The sequence below is a fragment of the Rana temporaria genome, chromosome 6 (genome assembly GCF_905171775.1).
Source record: "Rana temporaria chromosome 6, aRanTem1.1, whole genome shotgun sequence".
Taxonomy (NCBI): domain Eukaryota; kingdom Metazoa; phylum Chordata; class Amphibia; order Anura; family Ranidae; genus Rana; species Rana temporaria.
Genome location: NC_053494.1, coordinates 107584729 through 107604591, shown reverse-complemented (window position 1 = coordinate 107604591; position 19863 = coordinate 107584729). Strand labels below are relative to the sequence as shown.

Below are 19863 nucleotides of genomic sequence, written 5' to 3'. Positions count from 1 at the left end.
GTACAAGCTAGCTGAATAATCCACTCGTGCAAAAAGCTGCAGAATTTTTCAAAAACTGTAATCATCACTACACTTAGTTTGTCTGTAGACCATTGAGATTATGATATCAAAAAAGTTGTGGCTTGTTGAGCTAGGATTATGGTATTTCAGATGGGTATTTTCATGATTCTTTAAGGTTCTGTGGGGCGAGACACTTGTTAAATGGTTTCTGTACCCAGGATGTTATTTCAAATCATCGTTTGCCTGTCGTTTTCTGATAACAGCATTTGGTGTCGTGTACTGAATATTTGTGAATGTCTGTTCATAGCCAAAGTGTATCTAAACCTCCAAAAATGTAATATATTGCAGCTCACCAGGCTTTAGATGTAGTTCACACAGACCTAAAGTGTCCCTGCCTTCATCGCCATTACACAATAGATGGTGAGACTAGTAGTTTACAAAAGAAAGATAACATTGTTATGCTGTGTTTTCAGCTCACAGGAAGTTACAAGCAGACTGCACTTCTGGACAGGTCAGCAGGTATTTTCTGTACTTGCTAAAAATGTTCTTAGCATGAAAAAAGGAAAACAAATGCAGCCACCTCATCTAAAGACTGGTAAGCTGCAATATATTACATTTTTGTTTTTAGGTTTAGATACTGTACACTTTCTGTTTCAATGTTCTATTCAAGTTTTTTAACCACTTAAGGACCGCCGCCTGTACATATACGTCAGCAGAGGGAAGATGCGAGCCGTGGGTCGCGGGCGCGGCAGCGCGCTAGCGACCCGGTCCAGAGCTCCGTGACCGCGCCCGTGGAACCCGCCGACCCGATCGCCGCCAGTGTCCCTTGATCGGGTCACAGAGTTGAAGAATGGGGAGAGGTGAGTGTAAACAAACATCTCCCCGTTCTTCTCGGTGACACTGTCAGTGATCGTCTGTTCCCTGTCATTGGGAACAGCGATCAATGATGTGTCACGCCAAGCCACGCCTCCTAACAGCTATAAACACTCCCTAGGTCACACTTAACTCCTTCAGCGCCCCCTACAGGTTAACCTCTTCACTGCCAGTGAAGAGTAATTTTTACAGTAATCAGTGCATTTTTATAGCACTGATCGCTGTAAAAATGACAATGGCCCCAAAATGGTGTCAAAAGTGTCCGATGTGTCCGCCATAATGTCGCAGTCGCGAAAATAATCGCTGATCGCCGCCATAACTAGTAAAAAATAAATATTATTAAAAATGCCATAAAACAGTCCCCTATTTTGTAGAAGCTATAACTTTTGCGCAAACCAATCAATAAATGTCTATTGCGATTTTTTTTTTTCCAAAAATTTGTAGAAGAATACGTATCGGACTAAACTGTGGAAAAAAAAGTGTTTTTTTTTTATATATTTTTTTGTGGATAATATTATAGCAAAAATTAAAAAATATTGCATTTTTTTATTAATTGTTGCTCTATTTTTGTTTATAGTGCAAAAAATAAAAACCGCAGAGGTGATCAAATACCACCAAAAGAAAGCAACAAAATGGTCGGGGGCTTAAGTGGTTAAAAATAGAATACAAACATGTTTACAAAGAACATGTACAGTATACAATATATACTAAATAGGCGTTTATCCCAAAAAAATTTAAGCATGAAAATACACCTAAAGTGTGCGTTCTTCCAAGTATAGATCTTTACTGTCGGTATCGGATACTGTACACTTTATAGCAGACAGACAATCACAGGTTAACAAGGTTTCATTTCTGTAGCTGAAAATTCCTAGATTACTACTTTTTATGTAATGTTATTCCAGGTGAGAAGCCACTGAACCTCAGAGTGTCACAAGATCAGCAAATATTGTCAGATGAACAGAACATGGGAAAGCAGCCCTGTAATGAACATTACAATCTCTCCTCTGAGATAAACTCTCAGGCTTCAAGTAAGCACCTGTTTTTTTATATTGGATTAAGTATTTGGGACTACTAGTCAACAACTGGTAACAAAGCAGTTCCTTGTTAATAACATTTTTTATAATGTTTTTGCTTCCAGCACAGAGCCAGGGGCAAAAAATTCACCATAGCAACCTATGGAGGCAATCTCTGTGTGCTATGTGCTGTTATCTTCTTACTACACGATATCATGTAGTATACCTTACAGAGATTCTAGATGCATGGGGCCAGATTCAGAGAGACTTACGACGGCGTATCTCCAGATACGCCGTCGTAAGTCCGATTGTGCACCGTCGTATCTATGCGCCTGATTCTTAGAATCAGTTACGCATAGATTTCCCTAAGATCCGACAGGTGTAAGTGTCTTACACCGTCGTATCTTAGGGTGCATATTTACGCTGGCCGCTAGGTGGCGCTTCCGTCGATTTCAGCGAGGAATATGCAAATTACGTAGATACGCCGATTTACAAACGTAAGTCCGCCCGGCGCATTATTTTACGTTGTTTATGTTAGGCTTTTTCCGGCGTATAGTTGCCCCTGGGTCTTTGAGGCGCAGCCAATATTAAGTATGGCCGTCGTTCCCGCGACAAAATTTGAATTTTTTACGTCGTTTGCGTTAGTCATTCGCGAATAGGGCTGGACGTAATTTGCGTTCACGTTGAAACCAATGACGTCCATTGCACACTGGGATATTTTACGGACGGCGCATGCGCCGTTCAACAAAAACTTCAAAAACGCGGGGTCAAGTAAAATTTAAATAAGACACGCCCCCAACATCCCCATTTGAATTACACGGGCTTACGCCGCCACACATACGTTACGCCACCGTAACTATGGGCGCAAGTTCTTTCTGAATACAGAACTTGCGCCCAAAGTTACAGCGGCGTAACGTATCGGAGATACGTTACGCCAGCAGAAAGATCCGCTGATCTTTCTGAATCTGGCCCAAAATGTTCATTTCTTTTTTATCTGTTTATTGTAGTATTAAACATACAAGAAAAGTAGACACACAACTTAAAACAATGCAATGAGAGGTGCAATTCGCCAGTGCATATCGCTTGCAAACATCTTGGCTGTAGCAGGAGGGCAACTATTTCACCTTGTAACAATTGTGGTGCTGTATATAAATAGGAACATGAGTATCATGTTATTCTAAAATATATGTAAAACGGGGGTATTCCTGCGCTATTATGGGTAAATAGAGTTGCTCAAGGGTGCCGCAAACACCGCAAGGGTCAAACACTACCCACAAAATCACAAAAAAATCAATGCGCTCCCTCATGAAATAACATATAAACCTAGATATATGAATGCAGAGAGAATAAATGGGAAAGTAGACGGTAAAATAAATTAAACTCTCTTAAAAACCTTTAAAGTAGAAAAAAGACAGCAGACAACTCATTGGATATTAAAGGCCGCGGTTGTTTATTATTGGTTTAAATAAATAAATAAATAACTAGTGGGTAAGTAAACAATAAATTAAGATAATAATAAATATATAAATAAACTTTAGCAAGCCTAGCCACTACGGCTCAGGCTGCAAACAAAAATTACCCAACTCCAACTTCAACAATGCACTTGAACAATAAATCAGCATACTAAAGTATGTCTTTAGACAGGTATCTGCACCCCCCTCCCCCTGAAAGGTGTCAAATGTGACACCGGAGGGGGGGAGAGTTCCAACGGGGTGAGGTGGAGGGTGGAGCTCCGCTTTAAGGGACGGTTCATATTGCTGCAATGCCGGAACCCTGCAAATCCACTGGGGGTTCCCACATCGCATGTCTCCTGCCGGCAGTTCACACTCCCCCATGTGAACTGCTGGGAGTGCCAATTAAAACTTAAATGACACCCCCAAATCAGTTTGTATATCGCAGTGCGATCTGCAAATTCGGACAGGAATTGGATCGCATGGGTGCGAACACCCATGGCTCGAGTCCTGCAGGAACGCATGGGAACAACGTTCCTGTACTTTTTCCACAGCAGGAACGCCATTCTCATTGTCATCAAGGTGCATCCGTCCTCCCCTACCTCGGTCCACCCATTCCTCCTCCTCCAGCGGCCACTGTAACAAGGTTTCGGCTCTAGTGATAGGGGGAACACTGATCCAATGGCAAATTGAATCAGTGTGATGTAAATTATAGGAGCCGGGACTTTGTTACAGCAGCAACTGGAGGAGGAGGAGGCGGACTGAGGGAGGGGAGGACAGGGTCGCGCTGGGATATTTAAATACCAGATTCAGAAACATGCCAGGCTTCATTGCTAGACACAGATCAGACTGCATTGCTGCACACTGATCGGATTACATTTGATGGACACTGGCAAGGCTGCATTTGATGGGCACTGGTAAGGCTGCATTTGATGGGCACTGGTAAGGCTGCATTTGATGGGCACTGGCTAGGCTGCATTTGATGGGCACTGGCTAGGCTGCATTTGATGGGCACTGACTAGGCTGCATTTGATGGGCACTGACTAGGCTGCGTTTTATGGGCACTGGTAGGCTGCATTTGGTGGGCACTGGTAGGCTGCATTTGGTGGGCACTAATAAGGCTGCATTTGGTGGGCACAGGTAGGCTACAATTGGTGAGCAATGGTAGACTGCATTTTTATGGGCACTGATAAGGCTGCATTCGATGGGCACTGGTGAGGCTGCATTAATCTCCTGTACCATGTCTGCAGTCTCTGACCATCTCCTGTACCACGTCTGCAGTCTCTGACCATCTCCTGTACTATGTCTGCAGTCTCTGACCATCTCCTGTATTATGTCTGGGGGCTCTTTCTAAACAGACTCTCTAACAGAGGCTCTCTCTGTGTCCATTAGAGAAACCCCCCCTCTAGGTCCAATTAGAGTACTCTGCTTCTCTTTCTGTATTTTGTTTATTGTTAAGAGATCATGGGAGGATCCCAGTGTAACAATAACTCCTTAGGGGAGCATCTCTGTGTTTGAATCGTTGCCATAGAAACATTTGTAAAGGGGGAGGAGTTAGTAAGATGGCCACGCCCTTGTAGGGGTGCCAGAAATATTTCTGCACCCAGGCGCATGTGACCCTAGGATCGGCCCTGCCCGTGGGTGTACTACCTTCTTACCTTACTGCTGTAAGGTAAGCAGCATTGAAAGATATGGTGGAATGCTAGGTCATTCGAAGTGGGGGAGGGGATTCCTTCCGGTGTTTCCAGTAATGTGTGGATTTATCCCCGTTGAAGTCACGAGTGATGTAACGCGTAGGACGCAGACATACGGACACCGGAAGTGACGCAACAAGGTCCCGAGCTCGCTGCTCGTTTTTAGGCAATGAACTTTACATTATTTGAAATGGGAGTACCTTTTTTATCTAAATAAATTGTGAATTTTAAAACGCTAAACGTACTACACCAAGAGGCTCTGTATTCTCTTATCTCTCCATCCATACTCGAGCCTCCGAGTGGCCCCCGCATCCTCACATTACTGGAAACGCTGGAGAAGGAAGGAATCCCCTCCCCCACTTTGAATGACCTAGCATTCCACCATATCTTTCAATGCTGCTTACCTTACAGCAGTAAGGTAAGAAGGTAGTACACCCACGGGTGTTACTTACACCGAGGCGCCACCTCTCACAGAAGTCACAGTGCCACCTGTTACTGTTACAGAGCACCAGCAACACTACACTCTGCACCCTGGATCCAGAGGAATTGATTTTCCCCTTCTGAGATTCGCCAGCACTTTATCACCTTTTGCTACACTCACAATGGACTTTTTTTCCATTTGTTTCTAATTCTAAACGCATTGTTTTTTATTCTAATTATTATCAATTTTTGAATATTTATTATCATTGCACTTTATATCATTGCACCTGTAGTCACTTGATTGCAGCAGAGCAGCACTTTATATATTTATTTATATACCGTATTTATCGGCGTATAACGCGCACCTAATTTTAAGAGGGAAGTTTCAGGAAAAAAAACTAAATTTTAAATAAAGAACTTTGAAGCAAAGCAAAGGTAGCTCAAAACTTTTTTTTATTAATAGTTAAGCACTTATCAAAGGAACATAACATGAAACTAAAATCAACTGTTTTAACGAAAAAACTTGTATATTAAGGTTTTAATGACAATTTCATATTTTTTTTTTAAACATTTCAGTTCGTTTTTTTGTTTTTTTTTATTTATTGTAATTATTTTGGAATTATTTGGGGGATTTATTCAGTGCTTGGATAATGAATGTCAGACAGGTTGTATCGTTTTAAAAAAAAACATACAACCTGTCTGACATTCATTATCCAAGCCCTGAATAAATCCCAAAAATAATTCCAAAATAATTACAATAAAAAAAAAAAAACGAACTGAAATGTTTTTTTTTTTTTTAAACATTCTGGTACGTAGCAATCATATCACACATATTTCTTTCTTAATCTATATTGAGTTATCAGTGATTTGTACCTTAATGGAGCAGAGTCTCGCGGTAGTCAGCATAACCATGGTAACCCTCTGCACAGCGGGAAAGTTATGCTGACTACCGCGAGACTTGGAGCAGGAGGCGTCCTCTGTCCACTGCAGCCTCCACCCGCACAGAACCCATGCTCCAGGCTCTAGGCTCCGACGCTGATCACAGCATTAAAGTGGGCACTAAAGATGTGCGGGACTGGGGATCAAGTCCCGCACATCACCCAGGCTCCGACAGTGGCTCCGATGCGGTCTCCGATGCTGATTACAGCACTGCAGTGGGGGGGATGGCTGCCGGAGATTGAGCGCCCGAGACCCGCGCTTCACACAGGCTGCCCGCACCACAGGCTGCTCCGACGGTGTCTCCGAACAGTATGTACATTGTTGTACAGTATGTACACTGTTTTTTGTGAATGTATATCGGCGTATACCGCGCACATCGGCGTATAACGCGCACATGCTTTTTCCACATTTTTTTCAAGATGAAAAAGTGCGCGGTATACGCCGATAAATACGGTAATTTATTCTCTCTGCATTCATATATCTAGGTTTATATGTTATTTCATGAGGGAACACCACTATTTGATTTTTTTATGTTATTCTAAAGACACACGATCGGATTTTCCACGGACAAAACGTAGGACTTTTGTCCGAAGGGCATTGGCCGTGAACTTGTCTTGCATACAAATGGCAAAGAATTGTCGGCCAACAAACATTAAACTACGTGGTCTTTCAGCTCTTTAGCGCCACCCTTTGGGCAACTTCTGCTAATGTTGTGTTCTAGAATTGCTTCTGAGCATGCGTGTTTGTACTTTGGAGTTTTGTCGGAAGGACTTCTGTTCACACGATCGGATAATCCGACAATATACATTTGTTGTTGGGAAATTGAAAACATGCTATCTCACATTTGTTGGCGGAAATTCCAACAACAATTGTCCGATGGAGCATACAAACGGTTGGATTTTCCGACAACAGCCTGCCATCACACAATTCCCGTCTGAAAAATCTGATTGTGTGTACGGGCCTTTAGAGTAGATAGTAAATATGGGCTACGTCATTGAGTCGATTTTCCAACAGGAATTGTGTGATGGCAGGCTGTTGTCGGATTTTCCGCCAACAAATGTTGGATAGCATGCTTTAAAATTTTCTGACAACAAATGTGTGATGTCGGATTATCTGATTGTGTGTACAGAAAAGAAAAAAATCAAAACTACAAACATGCATGCTCAGAAGCAATGCTAACCATAACACAACATTAGCAGAAGTTGCCCAAAGGGTGGCGCTAAAGAACTGAAAAAACACATAGTTTCGTGTTTGTTGACCAACAATTCTTTGCCGTTTGTATGCAATATAAGTTCATTGCCAACGCCCTTCGTACAAAAGTCCTACGCTTTGTCCACAGAAAATCCGATCGCTTGTACAAGGCTTTACATTGAAGAGCACTCGATCATGAGGTTTCTTTCTATTCGTTTCAAGCAGTCGAAGGTTCCTCTAACCAGGGACGCCAAACTTTGTCATACTTCATGGGGCAACCTCTATTAATATACATGTCTTTGTATAAGGGAAGGCTACTGTTCACTAAATGTTTCCACTTGGAGAGAGAAGGGGAAGAAGGCCTTTTCCACTGCATCACATCAGTCATTCTTGCATAAAAAAAGAAGCAGGCTAATTAGCATCCTCCTAGCTACAGTCGGGGCTAAAGCTTTAACAAGCCCCAATAAACATACTTCCATAGAGGGTTGTATCGAGATAGAAGTGACTAGGCCAATCAGAACAAGCACTTCTTTCCAAAGGACTGCAGCCTTAGGGCAGTGCCAGAACATGTGGGAGAAGTCCCCCGAAGAGGAACCACATCTCAAACATTTTGGTGAGATGTCTGAGTTCATCCTGTGGAGTCTCTGGGGGTGAAATAGGCTCTGTACAATTTTAAACTGTACAAGGCAGTCTTGTATTAAAACCAGGGGCCGAAAAGGGAAATCCCAGTTATCATCCCAATGATCGTTGTCCAATGCGGGAATGTCATGTTGCCAGCGAGTCCACAGACCCTCAAGGGGGGGCAGGGCAACAAAAATAAAGTGAGAATATAGATTTTAGGCAGGTTTCTCACCACACTCTGTACAGAGTACTCGTTCCAAATCCGATTGGACAACCACACAGGGGGATTGAGGAAATTGGGCATTGAAAGCATGGGAGAGCTGTAAGGCCCCATACACACAATAGAATCCATCCGCAGATAAATCCCAGCAAATGGGTTTCAGCGGATAGATCCTATGGTGTGTACACTCCAGCGGATCTTTTTCCGCGGATATTTATCCCCTGGGATGGATTCCAGCAGATAAATATTTGCTGACATGCTAAACAAATCTATCCGCTGGAATCCATCCCAACGGATGGATCCGCTGGTCTGTATAGACTCACCGGATCCATCCGTCCGAAGGGATCCCCCGCATGCGTCATAATGATTCGACACATGCGTGGAATTCCTTATATGACAGCGTCGCGCACGTCGCCGCGTCATAATCGCGGCGACGGCGCGACACGTCATCGCCAGAGGATTTTGGCGCGGATTTCAATGCGATGGTGAGTACACTCCATCGCATGGAAATCCGCTGAAATCCTCGAGAGGATTTATCCGCGGAAACGGTCCGCTGGGCCGTATTCGCGGATAAATCCTCTCGTGTGTATGGGGCCTAAGTGGCGGAACAAATAACATGAATAAATATATGTGGAGGTGAGTTGTGGTAAGGGAATTATCGAGTGTTGGGACACCACTTGTGAAAGTACCGTGTTTGGTCCAGGCGTTTGGATCTGGAAGTTTGTAAATCTTAATAAATTTCTTAATAACATCTCAGACACAGCAGAATAACATAGTTTTCTTTCAATTTCTACCTTATTTCAGAGCGTCTCCCATCGCTCACGTGATCACTCGGCTCTTCCCTCCCCTCCTCCCCGGCCGACATCAGCAGGAGTTCTCAGCCCCTCCCACTGTAGCTGTCAGCCTGGGAGAGGAGAGAGCCAAGGAGTCACGTGAGCGACTGGAGATGCTCTGAGGTGGAAATCTGCATATTTTTATATAGCATAGACACTGGGACACATATCGTTGTTTAACAGAGGGGATGGGATGATATACTATAGTGACTTTACAACCACTTTAACTTGGCTTTTTCTCCCTGACCTGGGCTCGTCGCCTGCTCCACCAGATAAGTATACGAGTAGCGCACCCCCTCCTAGGCTATGGCTAGAATTTTTTCACTAAATGTACATGGGCTAAACTCTAACAAGAAACGACACCTGGCGCTCCGGGAGTTTAGGCAGTCAGGGGCAGACATTATCATGGTGCAGGAGACCCACTTTGATAGGGCTGACTCCTTCACATTTGCATCCCGACACTTTCCCCAGGTATACCAGGCATTTGGACCAAACAAGAGGGCGGGCGTAGCCATCCTCTTCAAAAAGGGGTCCCCTTTTTCATGCTCCTCCACGTATCTAGACCCTAGGGGACGCTTTCTTATCCTCAGGGGCCTGTGGCAGTCACAGGCCATTACCCTCTGCGTAGTCTATGCTCCCAACACACATCAGCACCACTTCTTAACCAGGGTCCTTGCCCGACTTTCCCGAGAGTCCCATGACTTACTGGTGATTGGTGGAGACTTCAACCTGGCACACTCGGCCACCTGGGATCGCCTAGTGGCAAACACCCAGACCTCACAAACCCGAGCCCTCAGGGACTCAAAGCTGTTTCGCCAACTGACCAGGAAAAACGCACTATTTGACGCCTGGCGAGCCCTCCATCCAGGAGATCGCCAACACACATTTTATTCGGCCCCACATCGCACACATACGCGGATAGACTACTTTTTTGTTAATAACAATACACTTCGGATTACTGAAGCGGCTAGTGTGCTGCCCATCTCCTGGTCGGACCATGCTCCCATCACGCTGTCCCTGAATTTAATTGCGCCCCTCCGTCGGCCCTATAACTGGAGGCTTAACGACCTCCTCCTACAACATGCCCCCTCGAAACGGGAACTGGAAGAGACCCTTCAGTATTATTTCACGGAAAATGGCACCCCAGATGTTTCCACCTCCACCCTGTGGGCCGCCCATAAGGCGGTCCTGAGGGGAAAGTGCATGGCCCTCTCCTCGGCCATGAAGAAAGACGCCGGGGCTGCTAGAGCAATGGCTGAACGACAACTGAAGGCCCTAGAGGCTAAGCTCCTCCTAAACCCATCCACCGCACTCCTTAAACAGATTGTCCAAACACGCACGACGCTGCGGGACCTTGCTTTAGGCAAAGTAGAAAAGGCGTTAACCCGCCTAAAACAACTTTACTACGACAAGGGCAACAAGGCGCAGGCTCTCTTGGCCAGGAAACTGGCAGACCGAGCCCTGACCTCTACCCCACATCAGATAAAGAATAGGGGGGGCGACCTTCTGACACACCCCAGAGACATAGCGGCAGCCTTCGCGGACTACTATACAGACCTATATAATAAACAGGAAATACCGCACAACCCCCCGTCTCCCGATCTGAAAGCCCGAATGACCCAATACTTAGAACAAGCGGGACTACCCCGGCTTCAGACAGCAGACTTACAGGGCCTGAATGCTCCTATAACGGCGGAAGAGTTAGCAGAAACAGTAAAGGGCCTCCCAGCCCATAAATCCCCTGGACCCGACGGACTACCGTACGAGTACTACAAGGCCTTCCTCCCGATACTCGGCCCCCACATGACCAAACTATTTAACGCCTTCCTCCATCAGACCCCAATCCCGAGTGACATGCAAGGATCCTTTCTGACCCTCATACCGAAACCGGATAAAGACCCAGCCTCTTGTGCTAGCTACAGGCCCATAGCATTATTGAATTCAGATCTCAAAATATTCACTAAACTTCTATCGATTAGGCTGAATGTTATCCTCCCCTCCCTGATCCATAAGGACCAAGTAGGTTTTGTGCCACTACGCCAGGCAGGGGACAACACCAGGAAGGTCATCGACCTGATTGATGTAGCCAATAGGGACGGTGCGGAGGCTCTGATACTGAGCCTAGATGCCGAAAAGGCATTTGATCGCCTAAGCTGGCCCTTCATGCTCGCTACCCTGCACCACATGGGGTTTAAAGGTCCCTTCCTGCGGGCGGTACAACACCTATACTCCAACCCTACCTCCCAAGTTAAAACTCCCTTTGCCACATCATCCCCCTTCCAGATAGCCAACGGTACGCGTCAGGGATGCCCACTTTCACCCCTGCTCTTTGCCCTCTGTGTCGAGCCCCTGGCAGCATCCATACGGGGGAACCCGGACATCAGGGGAATCTCGGTGCGGGGAAAAGAATTTAAGACATCCTTGTTCGCGGACGATATTATTCTTACCTTGACCCAACCCAGAATCTCCCTGCCCAACCTCCATGCTGAACTAGATAAATATGGGACAATGTCGGGGTACAAAACGAACGCTTCAAAATCAGCGGCCCTCCCGATCAACATTGCGGAGGCTGAGGTCCTCCACCTACAGTCGAATTTCCCCTACACCTGGGACAGTTCATCCCTTAAATACCTCGGGATCCACATTACACCATCCTTTAGCTCCCTTTACCAGGCCAACTTCCCTCCCCTATATCGAACAGTCAGAGACCTCCTTCAAAAGTGGAAGGCACACCGTATCTCGCTCCTAGGCCGCGTGGCGGCCATAAAAATGGTCATCCTTCCCAAACTCCTCTATCTGTTCCAGACGTTACCCATCCCGATCCCGTACGCCCACCTCCGCAAGCTTCAGAGCGACATGCTGAAGTTCGTCTGGAACCATAAGAAGAGTAGGATCCCTGGGTCGGTCATGACTGCCTCGCGAGGAGACGGAGGCCTAGCTTTCCCCAACCTTGTGAAATATTACCAAGCTACCCAGCTACGCGCAGTGGTCTCTTGGTTCCCCCAGAGGTCCTTTAATAAGTGGACGGAGATAGAAAAGATATGGCTTGCCCCGGTCCACCCAAATAGCCTATTATGGGATGCTGATGTGAGGGTGGAACCTGACCGTTTGTTGGGCCCGATGTCCTTGCTCAGAGGACTCTGGCGCAAGATGTCCAGAGACGTAGTGCTTAAGTCCGAATGCTCCCTGCTAAATTCTTTTGTTTGCAACCCCAAAATTCCGGACAGCCTGACCCACCAGATGTCTTGGCCCTGGGCCTCGCGAGACCTATTCCATTTTGGACACTTGGTGGACCCCAGGACTCGTAGGCTGCTGACATTCTCGGAGCTCCAGGTGAACCACGATCTGCCCAGACAGGTGTTTTATAGCTACTTACAAATAAGACATTATGCCCAGACAATAGCCCCAAAACTCCAATTCTCGCAACCGTCCCCATTTGAACGTATTATCCTGGAGGGGCGCCATAGACGGGGGTTGATCACAGATATCTACCAGATACTGAACGCATATGATTGGCAGGGGCGGGGGAAACATGCATACATGCTGAGGTGGGAGAGGGAATTGGGGGAGACACTATCGATAGAGGCCTGGCAGGCCGTCTGGAGGCAGGCTGCTAAATCATCCCTTTGCACCTTGTATAAGGAAAACTCATACAAGCTTCTGTGTTTCTGGTACCAGACCCCGGACATACTCCACAAAATATACCCATCCACCTCTGACCGATGCTGGCGTTGCCACCAGGCCAGAGGCTCCCTATTTCACATCTACTGGTCATGCCCCCTCATTACCCCGTTCTGGCAGGCCACACAACAGCTGCTTACCCATCTCTTCGAGGTGCCAATCCCCCTGACCCCTAAACTATTTCTGCTAGGTATCTCCCAACCCCGCCTGGCCAAGCCATATAAAAAATTGCTCAGGCACGTACTAACGGCGGCTAGATGCCTGATAGCTCTAAATTGGAAAAAAACCTCGCCCCCATCTCAGGAGGCTCTTTACGCTAGGGTCAAGGACGTAGAGCTGATGGAGCGGATGACAGCTAGGATACGTAATCGCATGGATGCCCATGACGAGGTCTGGAGCGAGTGGCACCGGCGGGAGGACCCGCAGGGGGCGGACGTGGTGGCAGGCGCGGTAACTTAAAATCTCCCTTCTCTCTCCCTCCCTTTTCTCTTTTCTTTTTCTGATTTCCTTTTTTCTTCTTACACAGCCTACTGCTCGGGTGTTGCTGTTGACACCGAGGTAAAAAAACAAAAAACAAAAAAAAACGGTTTGAAATGCATAAATGTGATGACTTATCTGATGGTAGAGCCAGCTTTTAGAATAGGGCCCCCAGGGCCGAAACCTCAACTCCCCCTCTACCCATAAAGGGCAAGGGTAATATCTGTACTCCTGGATAAGTGTATGCTTTAGCCACTGTTATTACCTGCATTTCTCTGTATCCTGTGATCCAAATTATATAAATAAAAAAAAAATTGTTAATTGAAATAACTTGGCTTTTTATCAAAATTTACCAAACAATGCCAAGCAGCACAGCCAAAAAATTTTTTATTAAAACTCTTGAGCAAGTTTAACAGCAGGGGTGTGACCTTCTCACCTATATTGGGCTATTATGACTCTTCGCTTATGGATGAATAACTGGCTATAGGAATCGCTAGATAATTTTTTTCTGGACACAGAATAATATCTTTAAAGTGGACCTTACCCAGCCCACCCTCACTTGAAAGGATCACCAAACGCAATAGGTGTATGTCATTTGAGTAGCATACTTATTTTCTTTACAATGCTATCCGAAGATTAGTTCCATATGGTCCCTCTGGACAGTTTTTGTCCAACTATAGGCTGAATTCCTGATTACCATGCCTTTCTATCCCTTTCACTCAGGTCCTGAATATCTGCTTTTTGTTGTGCTTTTCCCTGCAGGGACACTCTTAGGCCCCGTGCACATGTCCGAGGAACTCGACGGGCAAAACTCATCCTTTTTTTTTGTCGAGTTCTGTGTGAAGCCGCCGAGGATCTCGGCGAGCCAACTTTCCTCATTGAACAACGAGGAAATAGAGAACATGTTCTCTATTTGGCTTGACGAGGAACTCGTCGGCTTCCTTGGCCGAAAGTGTACACACGGCCGGGTTTCTCGGCAGAATTCAGCTCCGATCGAGTTTCTGGCTGAATTCTGCCGAGAAACTCGGTCGTGTGTACGGGGCCTAAGGGAGAGCAGCATATCTTTTAATACTGTATCTGACACTGGCTGGCCAGATGTGGGAAAAGCAGTCATAGGGTCTAATAGAGGCCTTGGTGCTGCAGAATATGCTCCTACCTCTTCCTGCATGGCATCCTTGTCTGAGGGGGATGGATCCCTGTGGGGTTTAGACTTTGTTGGGCTTAAAAAGTTAGGAGTGGATGTGCCGGAGCCATTCATGTCACCAGCAGCTGCCATGCTGGCCAAGGGAATAACTGCAGAGGCGGACACAAGAGGGCTGACCCCAGACCGAGTGACATCTGTGCAGGACTTTTTTTACCGTCCTGCTAGTGCACCGCTCCAGTGTGAAAGCCCTCAGGGCTTTTTACACTGGAGACACAGCAGCAGCTGTTTAGGGTCGGTTTGCAGGGGCTGTTTTTAGCGCAATAGCGCCTGCAAACCGCTCCAGTGTGAAAGGGGTCTAAATGTTTTTTTTCTTTGTCTGGATTTCTCACTTCCTGTTTCTCCTCAGTAAGCTTGCCCCCATCATCCAAGCTATTCTGGCTGGGGGTTAGTGAGGAGGAACAGAAAGTGAGAAATTCCATACAAAGAAAAAAAAACATTTAGAAGGGAAATCGAAGGAAAAAGATAGTGAACCAACAATGCACTAGCTTAAAGGAATCTATTTAGAAAATAAAAAACGAACCCCTTTAATAGGTGTCTTTCTTTTGTGTGTTTTCCTTTAAAAAAAAACAAAAATACTACGACTGATGGTATTAGCTTTGCCACCTCAGAAAGTACAGCATGTGGCTGCTGGAAAGAGAAAAACCAAGTGACAATGACAGATCAGCCCAGCCATGCTACACCATCTGTTGGTGAGTAGAAATATTTAGGCCATGCACATGAGACTTGTTCTCTATGATGTAAAATTCTGGCATATTTCCCTGCCTGGGAGACAGGGGTTGCTGCATACAGCCACCAATAGAAATCAATGACTGTATGTGGGTATATGCTTGTACTTGTGTATACACGTGCATGTCATGTACAGACATACGACCTTGGACGCAGACAGTCTGAGGTATATTTAAGTGATTCGCTAACTCAAACGATGTAGGCTGTTTCACTTCAAAAAGCTTTTCACACAGCAGTACCCCATAGAAGAGGAATTCTATAAGAAAGGGAGTACTCTGGCTGTTCATCTGGTGATTTTCTCCTTGAATATGGTCCTGATGGTCCCCCTGGATGAGGTCATGGTCTTTAACGACCCCACAGATAATTGGTTAGAGGCCCTCTTTAAGGTGTCCTTCTCATGTAGACTACAGAGGCAACTCTGCAACCTGCAGTGGCTGTGCTGGGAGTTTGCCAAGCCCAGCCATGTTTGGGCAAAGCATATGCTCCAATCCAGGTGAATAAAACCCAGAGGATCAATACCCAAAAATTGGAAGGTATTAACGATGAATGGCAGCCATTCTGGGGAGGTGTTCTGGAAAGCCTCTCAGTTCAGGGAGTGTGGTTGTCAGGGGAACGAGGTCGCCAATCAGCATCCAAGAACTTTGGCGGATTGTCTTCTTTCAGGGTGTCTCTCTCAGAGTGCAGTCATACAACGTCAAAGCCTGTGGCATCAAGAGCAAAGTTTCTCCTTTCCCTGTCAAAGCTCTTTCCAGGAGTGTCAATACTATCTGGGCGCATCACTATCAAGTTTCTGTTGTTCTACTACCTGGTCTTCTCTTCATGTGTTCAACCAGGTAGATCATTACGGCTCTGAGGATGCCAGATTTGGGCGAAAAGCCTTGTAGGCTGCTTTGCAGTGAGGTTTTCTTCAATTCTGTCTTTGGGTTTTGGGCTTGTTGGCCTTGTTTCTGTGTTGCCCACCCCTCATGTTCAGTGATTTGGTCCCAAGTAGTCATAAATATGAAGTACCCTGTGTCCTGTGATGAACAATTTAGGATTGTGATTTACCTGTAAAACACTTGTAGTACAACACAGGACACAGGGATTCATCCCCTCTTTGACTTTTCCTCATTGCTTGCTACAAAACTGGGGCTGGGCTTGGCAGGATTATGTCTGGATGGGGAATTCCCGCCTTTTTTGGTCAATGTCAATTCATCTAAAGATGCCAGCAAAACCCAAGTTGTTATGAATATGAAGACACCCTGGGGTTGACAAAGGGTCTTTTCACACGTGCGGACCATATGTCCATATTTCATCCATCCGTTTTCTGATGAAATACGGACATACATGTATCCCTCATGGGTCCCTGCTATTATCCATTTCTGCAGACGGAGGAAAATCCTATTTTTTCCATCCGTCTGCAGATCGAATCGGGTGAACACGGACACACGGTCCATGTTCATCCGATCCCCCCATAGAGGAGAGCGGAGATCTGTCACAGTGTGCGGGGACCGCCCTGTCATCTGCCGGCTCAGCAGGGATCAACGGAGCGATCCCCGCTGAGCAAGCGGATATTAAAGGAACAGATCCGTAAGTGTAAAAGGGCCCTTACTAAAAAAGAAGATTGCAAACTTGGTGCAGCTCTGCAAAGAAACCAATTAGCTTCAAGTTTTTGTGTCAAAGATTATTTGAACAAGAAGCTGCTTGGCTACCATGCACAGCTGCACCACATTTTAGACTCTCCAGTTTTAGTAAATCAACCCAATATATCCTGTGATATACTCCAAGAAAAGGATTTTACGGGTAAACCAAAAATCCTAATATTACCCATATATATTGTTTTTTTATATGTATTGTATGTTTGCTTTTTAAAACCAGAACAAAAAGCTATTGCGGACTTGTAGGATAAAAGTTATCTCTATAGGGGAGATTTACTAAAACTGGTTCACACAGAAACTGGTGCAGCTTCGCATAGTAACCAATAAGCTTCTAGGTTTAAGCCTAGGTTCACATTGCTGCGGGTCAGAAATCATGCAAGTTCAGCTAAACTCGCGCAATTTCATACCCGCATGTTAGTCCGACTTGGGGAGCGATTTCAGGGATATCTGTGCGGGTTCCTGCACAGATGTTTATTGAAATCACCCCCAAAGTCGCCAAAAGTGGTACAGGAAATACAGGAATCGATGCAGCACCGCAAAGACGATTTGTACGGTGCTATTGCCAGCAATAGCCGCTGATGTCAAATCGCATGCCAAATCCCCCCAATATGAATGTGGGCTTAGTGTCAAAGTTTAATTGAATAAGCTGAAGTTAGAAGCTGATTGGTTACTATGCACAGCTACACCAGATCCTGTGTGCACCAGTTTTAGTAAATCCCCCCCTGTATTTGCACAAAATATCTTTATCAGTCTGCGAAGACATGGTACCAGATGTCGCCAGTAGATGGTGCTGGCACTGCAGGGCAAATCTAGAATTCATGTTCTGCTGCTAATGAAGCTGGCCAGCTGCAGTTGCTGGATGCCTTTGTTGCTGTACACAGCAGTCAGAAACTCTCTGGGATTATAATTTATAATGGATATCCAGCAAACTTTACACAGCTGAACTGTGATAAAATGAAACTAAAGTACATATTTTTGATTTGTTTCAAATGCTGCAATGCAAATACAGTATACAAATTTTTGAAGTTCTAATTAAAGTGGAGGTCCACCCTAAAAAAAAAAAATTGCCCAAAAAGCTAAAAAAAAAAAATGTGAAAAAAAATATATATATTTTTTTTATACTTACCGGAAATGGCTGTTACTAGGCAGATCTTCCTAATCTGCCCCTTCCTTGTCCGGGGTGCTCCTCGGTCTCATCCTCCTTGCGTTGTCTTCTGGAGAATGGGGCGCGCTGACTTCTAGGAACTGTGTCAGCCGCCCATTCACAAAGCTACGCGCGACTCGCGCATGTGCTGTAAGAAACGGGCAGTGAAGCCGCAAGGCTCCACTGCCTGTTTCCCTTAGTGAGGATGGCGGCGCCGCGACCTGCCACGATCAACGGATCAGCTTTGGGCAGCCGACATCGTGGGCAACCTGGAAAGGTAAGTGTGCTTATTAAAAGTCAGCAGCTACAGTGTTTTAAAAAAAATTTAAAGCTGGACCTCAGCTTTAATGTTGTAAAGCACTGCACAAACTATTGGCGCTATATAAATCCTGTATAATAATAATAATAATAATCGATCTCTTCACTAAAGAATGCAATGTATAGGTTGGAGAGTATGTCATTGAAATATGTAAAGGAGAGAGGTGAAGCAGATTGAAAATAATGAATTTTTATGTTTATGTACCACCAGATATGATGCTGAGGGATTATTCACAAGCAGCCTTAAGCAGCATAGAAAAAAGAATCATCAAACTTGAGCCAAACGATGGAATATAAAGTCAGCTGACTGGAAGATTACTACAGAAACAAACAAGCCTTAAACATTTGACCATTGTTGCCTCAGCAATATATTAGTGAATTTCAAGCCAAAGCTTACTGACTGATATAACTGGTAAAAAAAAGAAAACTTGTAATGAAATGGGACTGAAAACAGAGAAAGGATTCACATTCCTGTCAAACTCACTATATGGCACCGCCCGCTAATTAATAAAGGGGGCTTGCAATATTTTAGAATGTAAAATGATCTTAATTTTATTTTTTAGGTATAAAATAGTTTTAGTAATACAGTGTTAGAACATGTATTTTATTTAATATATGTGAATACGCTTCATTTTACTTGAAAGTGTAGTGTTGTATTTATTATATTCTTCTACGTATCACTGGATAAACAGAGATAAAAACGGTACAACACTAATCCTGCAATAAAACAACGGAGAGTGAGTGGATATCCTGGCACATGCAGCTATTACAATGTAATGGGCACAGGCTGTGGGATATACAGTATGTTATCACCTGTAGAAAGTAACATAAAATACAATTACAGTATGAGGACACCTTGTAAGAATTTTTATTATTTTTCATATATCAGATACACAGACACTCTTTTCAAATACAGGTGGCATCATTCAGAAACATTACTTCCGTTCATACTAAATGTGTGGTTCATGTGGGTGACCCCTTGGGCTAGATCATTAGATCACATTATACCAAGCTGAGCATTGTGTTTATAATTAGCCAACAGGTTTCCCGCACCGTTCCTGCATGGATACCCATGAGGAAAGGATGATTAGTTTGGGTGGATGCAGGATCTGATTAGAAGCCAATGTGGCCCTCAGTGATCAATATAGTCATTAACCTACTTTAGGGTTTAATTTTGCATGCCTACATATGAAAGATTTACAACATATATCCTCCCTTAATTAGCTTACTTCTAATGAGTCTTACTCATTAACTTGAATCAATGGTTAAGGGTCATCTAAAGTCTAAGGACTGTAGCATCTCTACATTAGAGCTCCAGAGTTAAGATTGATGTAGACCAGTGTCTCCAAACTACGACCTTTTATCTGGCCCTTGGGCACTGTTTCTCCCACTGACATTAACAATGGAGGCATAGTTCCTGC

The 19863-nt window shown here is 44.9% G+C and overlaps 1 protein-coding gene across 4 annotated transcripts in view; it reads left to right on the top strand.

The window, feature by feature from the left end:
• Positions 1 to 19291, top strand: part of NAB1 (NGFI-A binding protein 1) — a 65776-nt gene extending 46485 nt beyond the window's left edge. For 2 of the 4 annotated variants that reach the window (XM_040357137.1, XM_040357136.1), the window contains 2 exons: positions 1776 to 1901; positions 18654 to 19291. In XM_040357137.1, coding sequence (XP_040213071.1) covers positions 1776 to 1901; positions 18654 to 18739 — 212 coding nt within the window. In that variant the 3' untranslated portion in view covers positions 18740 to 19291. Of the gene's footprint in view, positions 1 to 473; positions 596 to 1775; positions 1902 to 18653 lie in introns of those variants that run through there. The other 2 variants (XM_040357139.1, XM_040357138.1) reach the window with 2 other exon arrangements.
• The last annotated feature ends 572 nt before the right edge of the window (positions 19292 to 19863 follow it).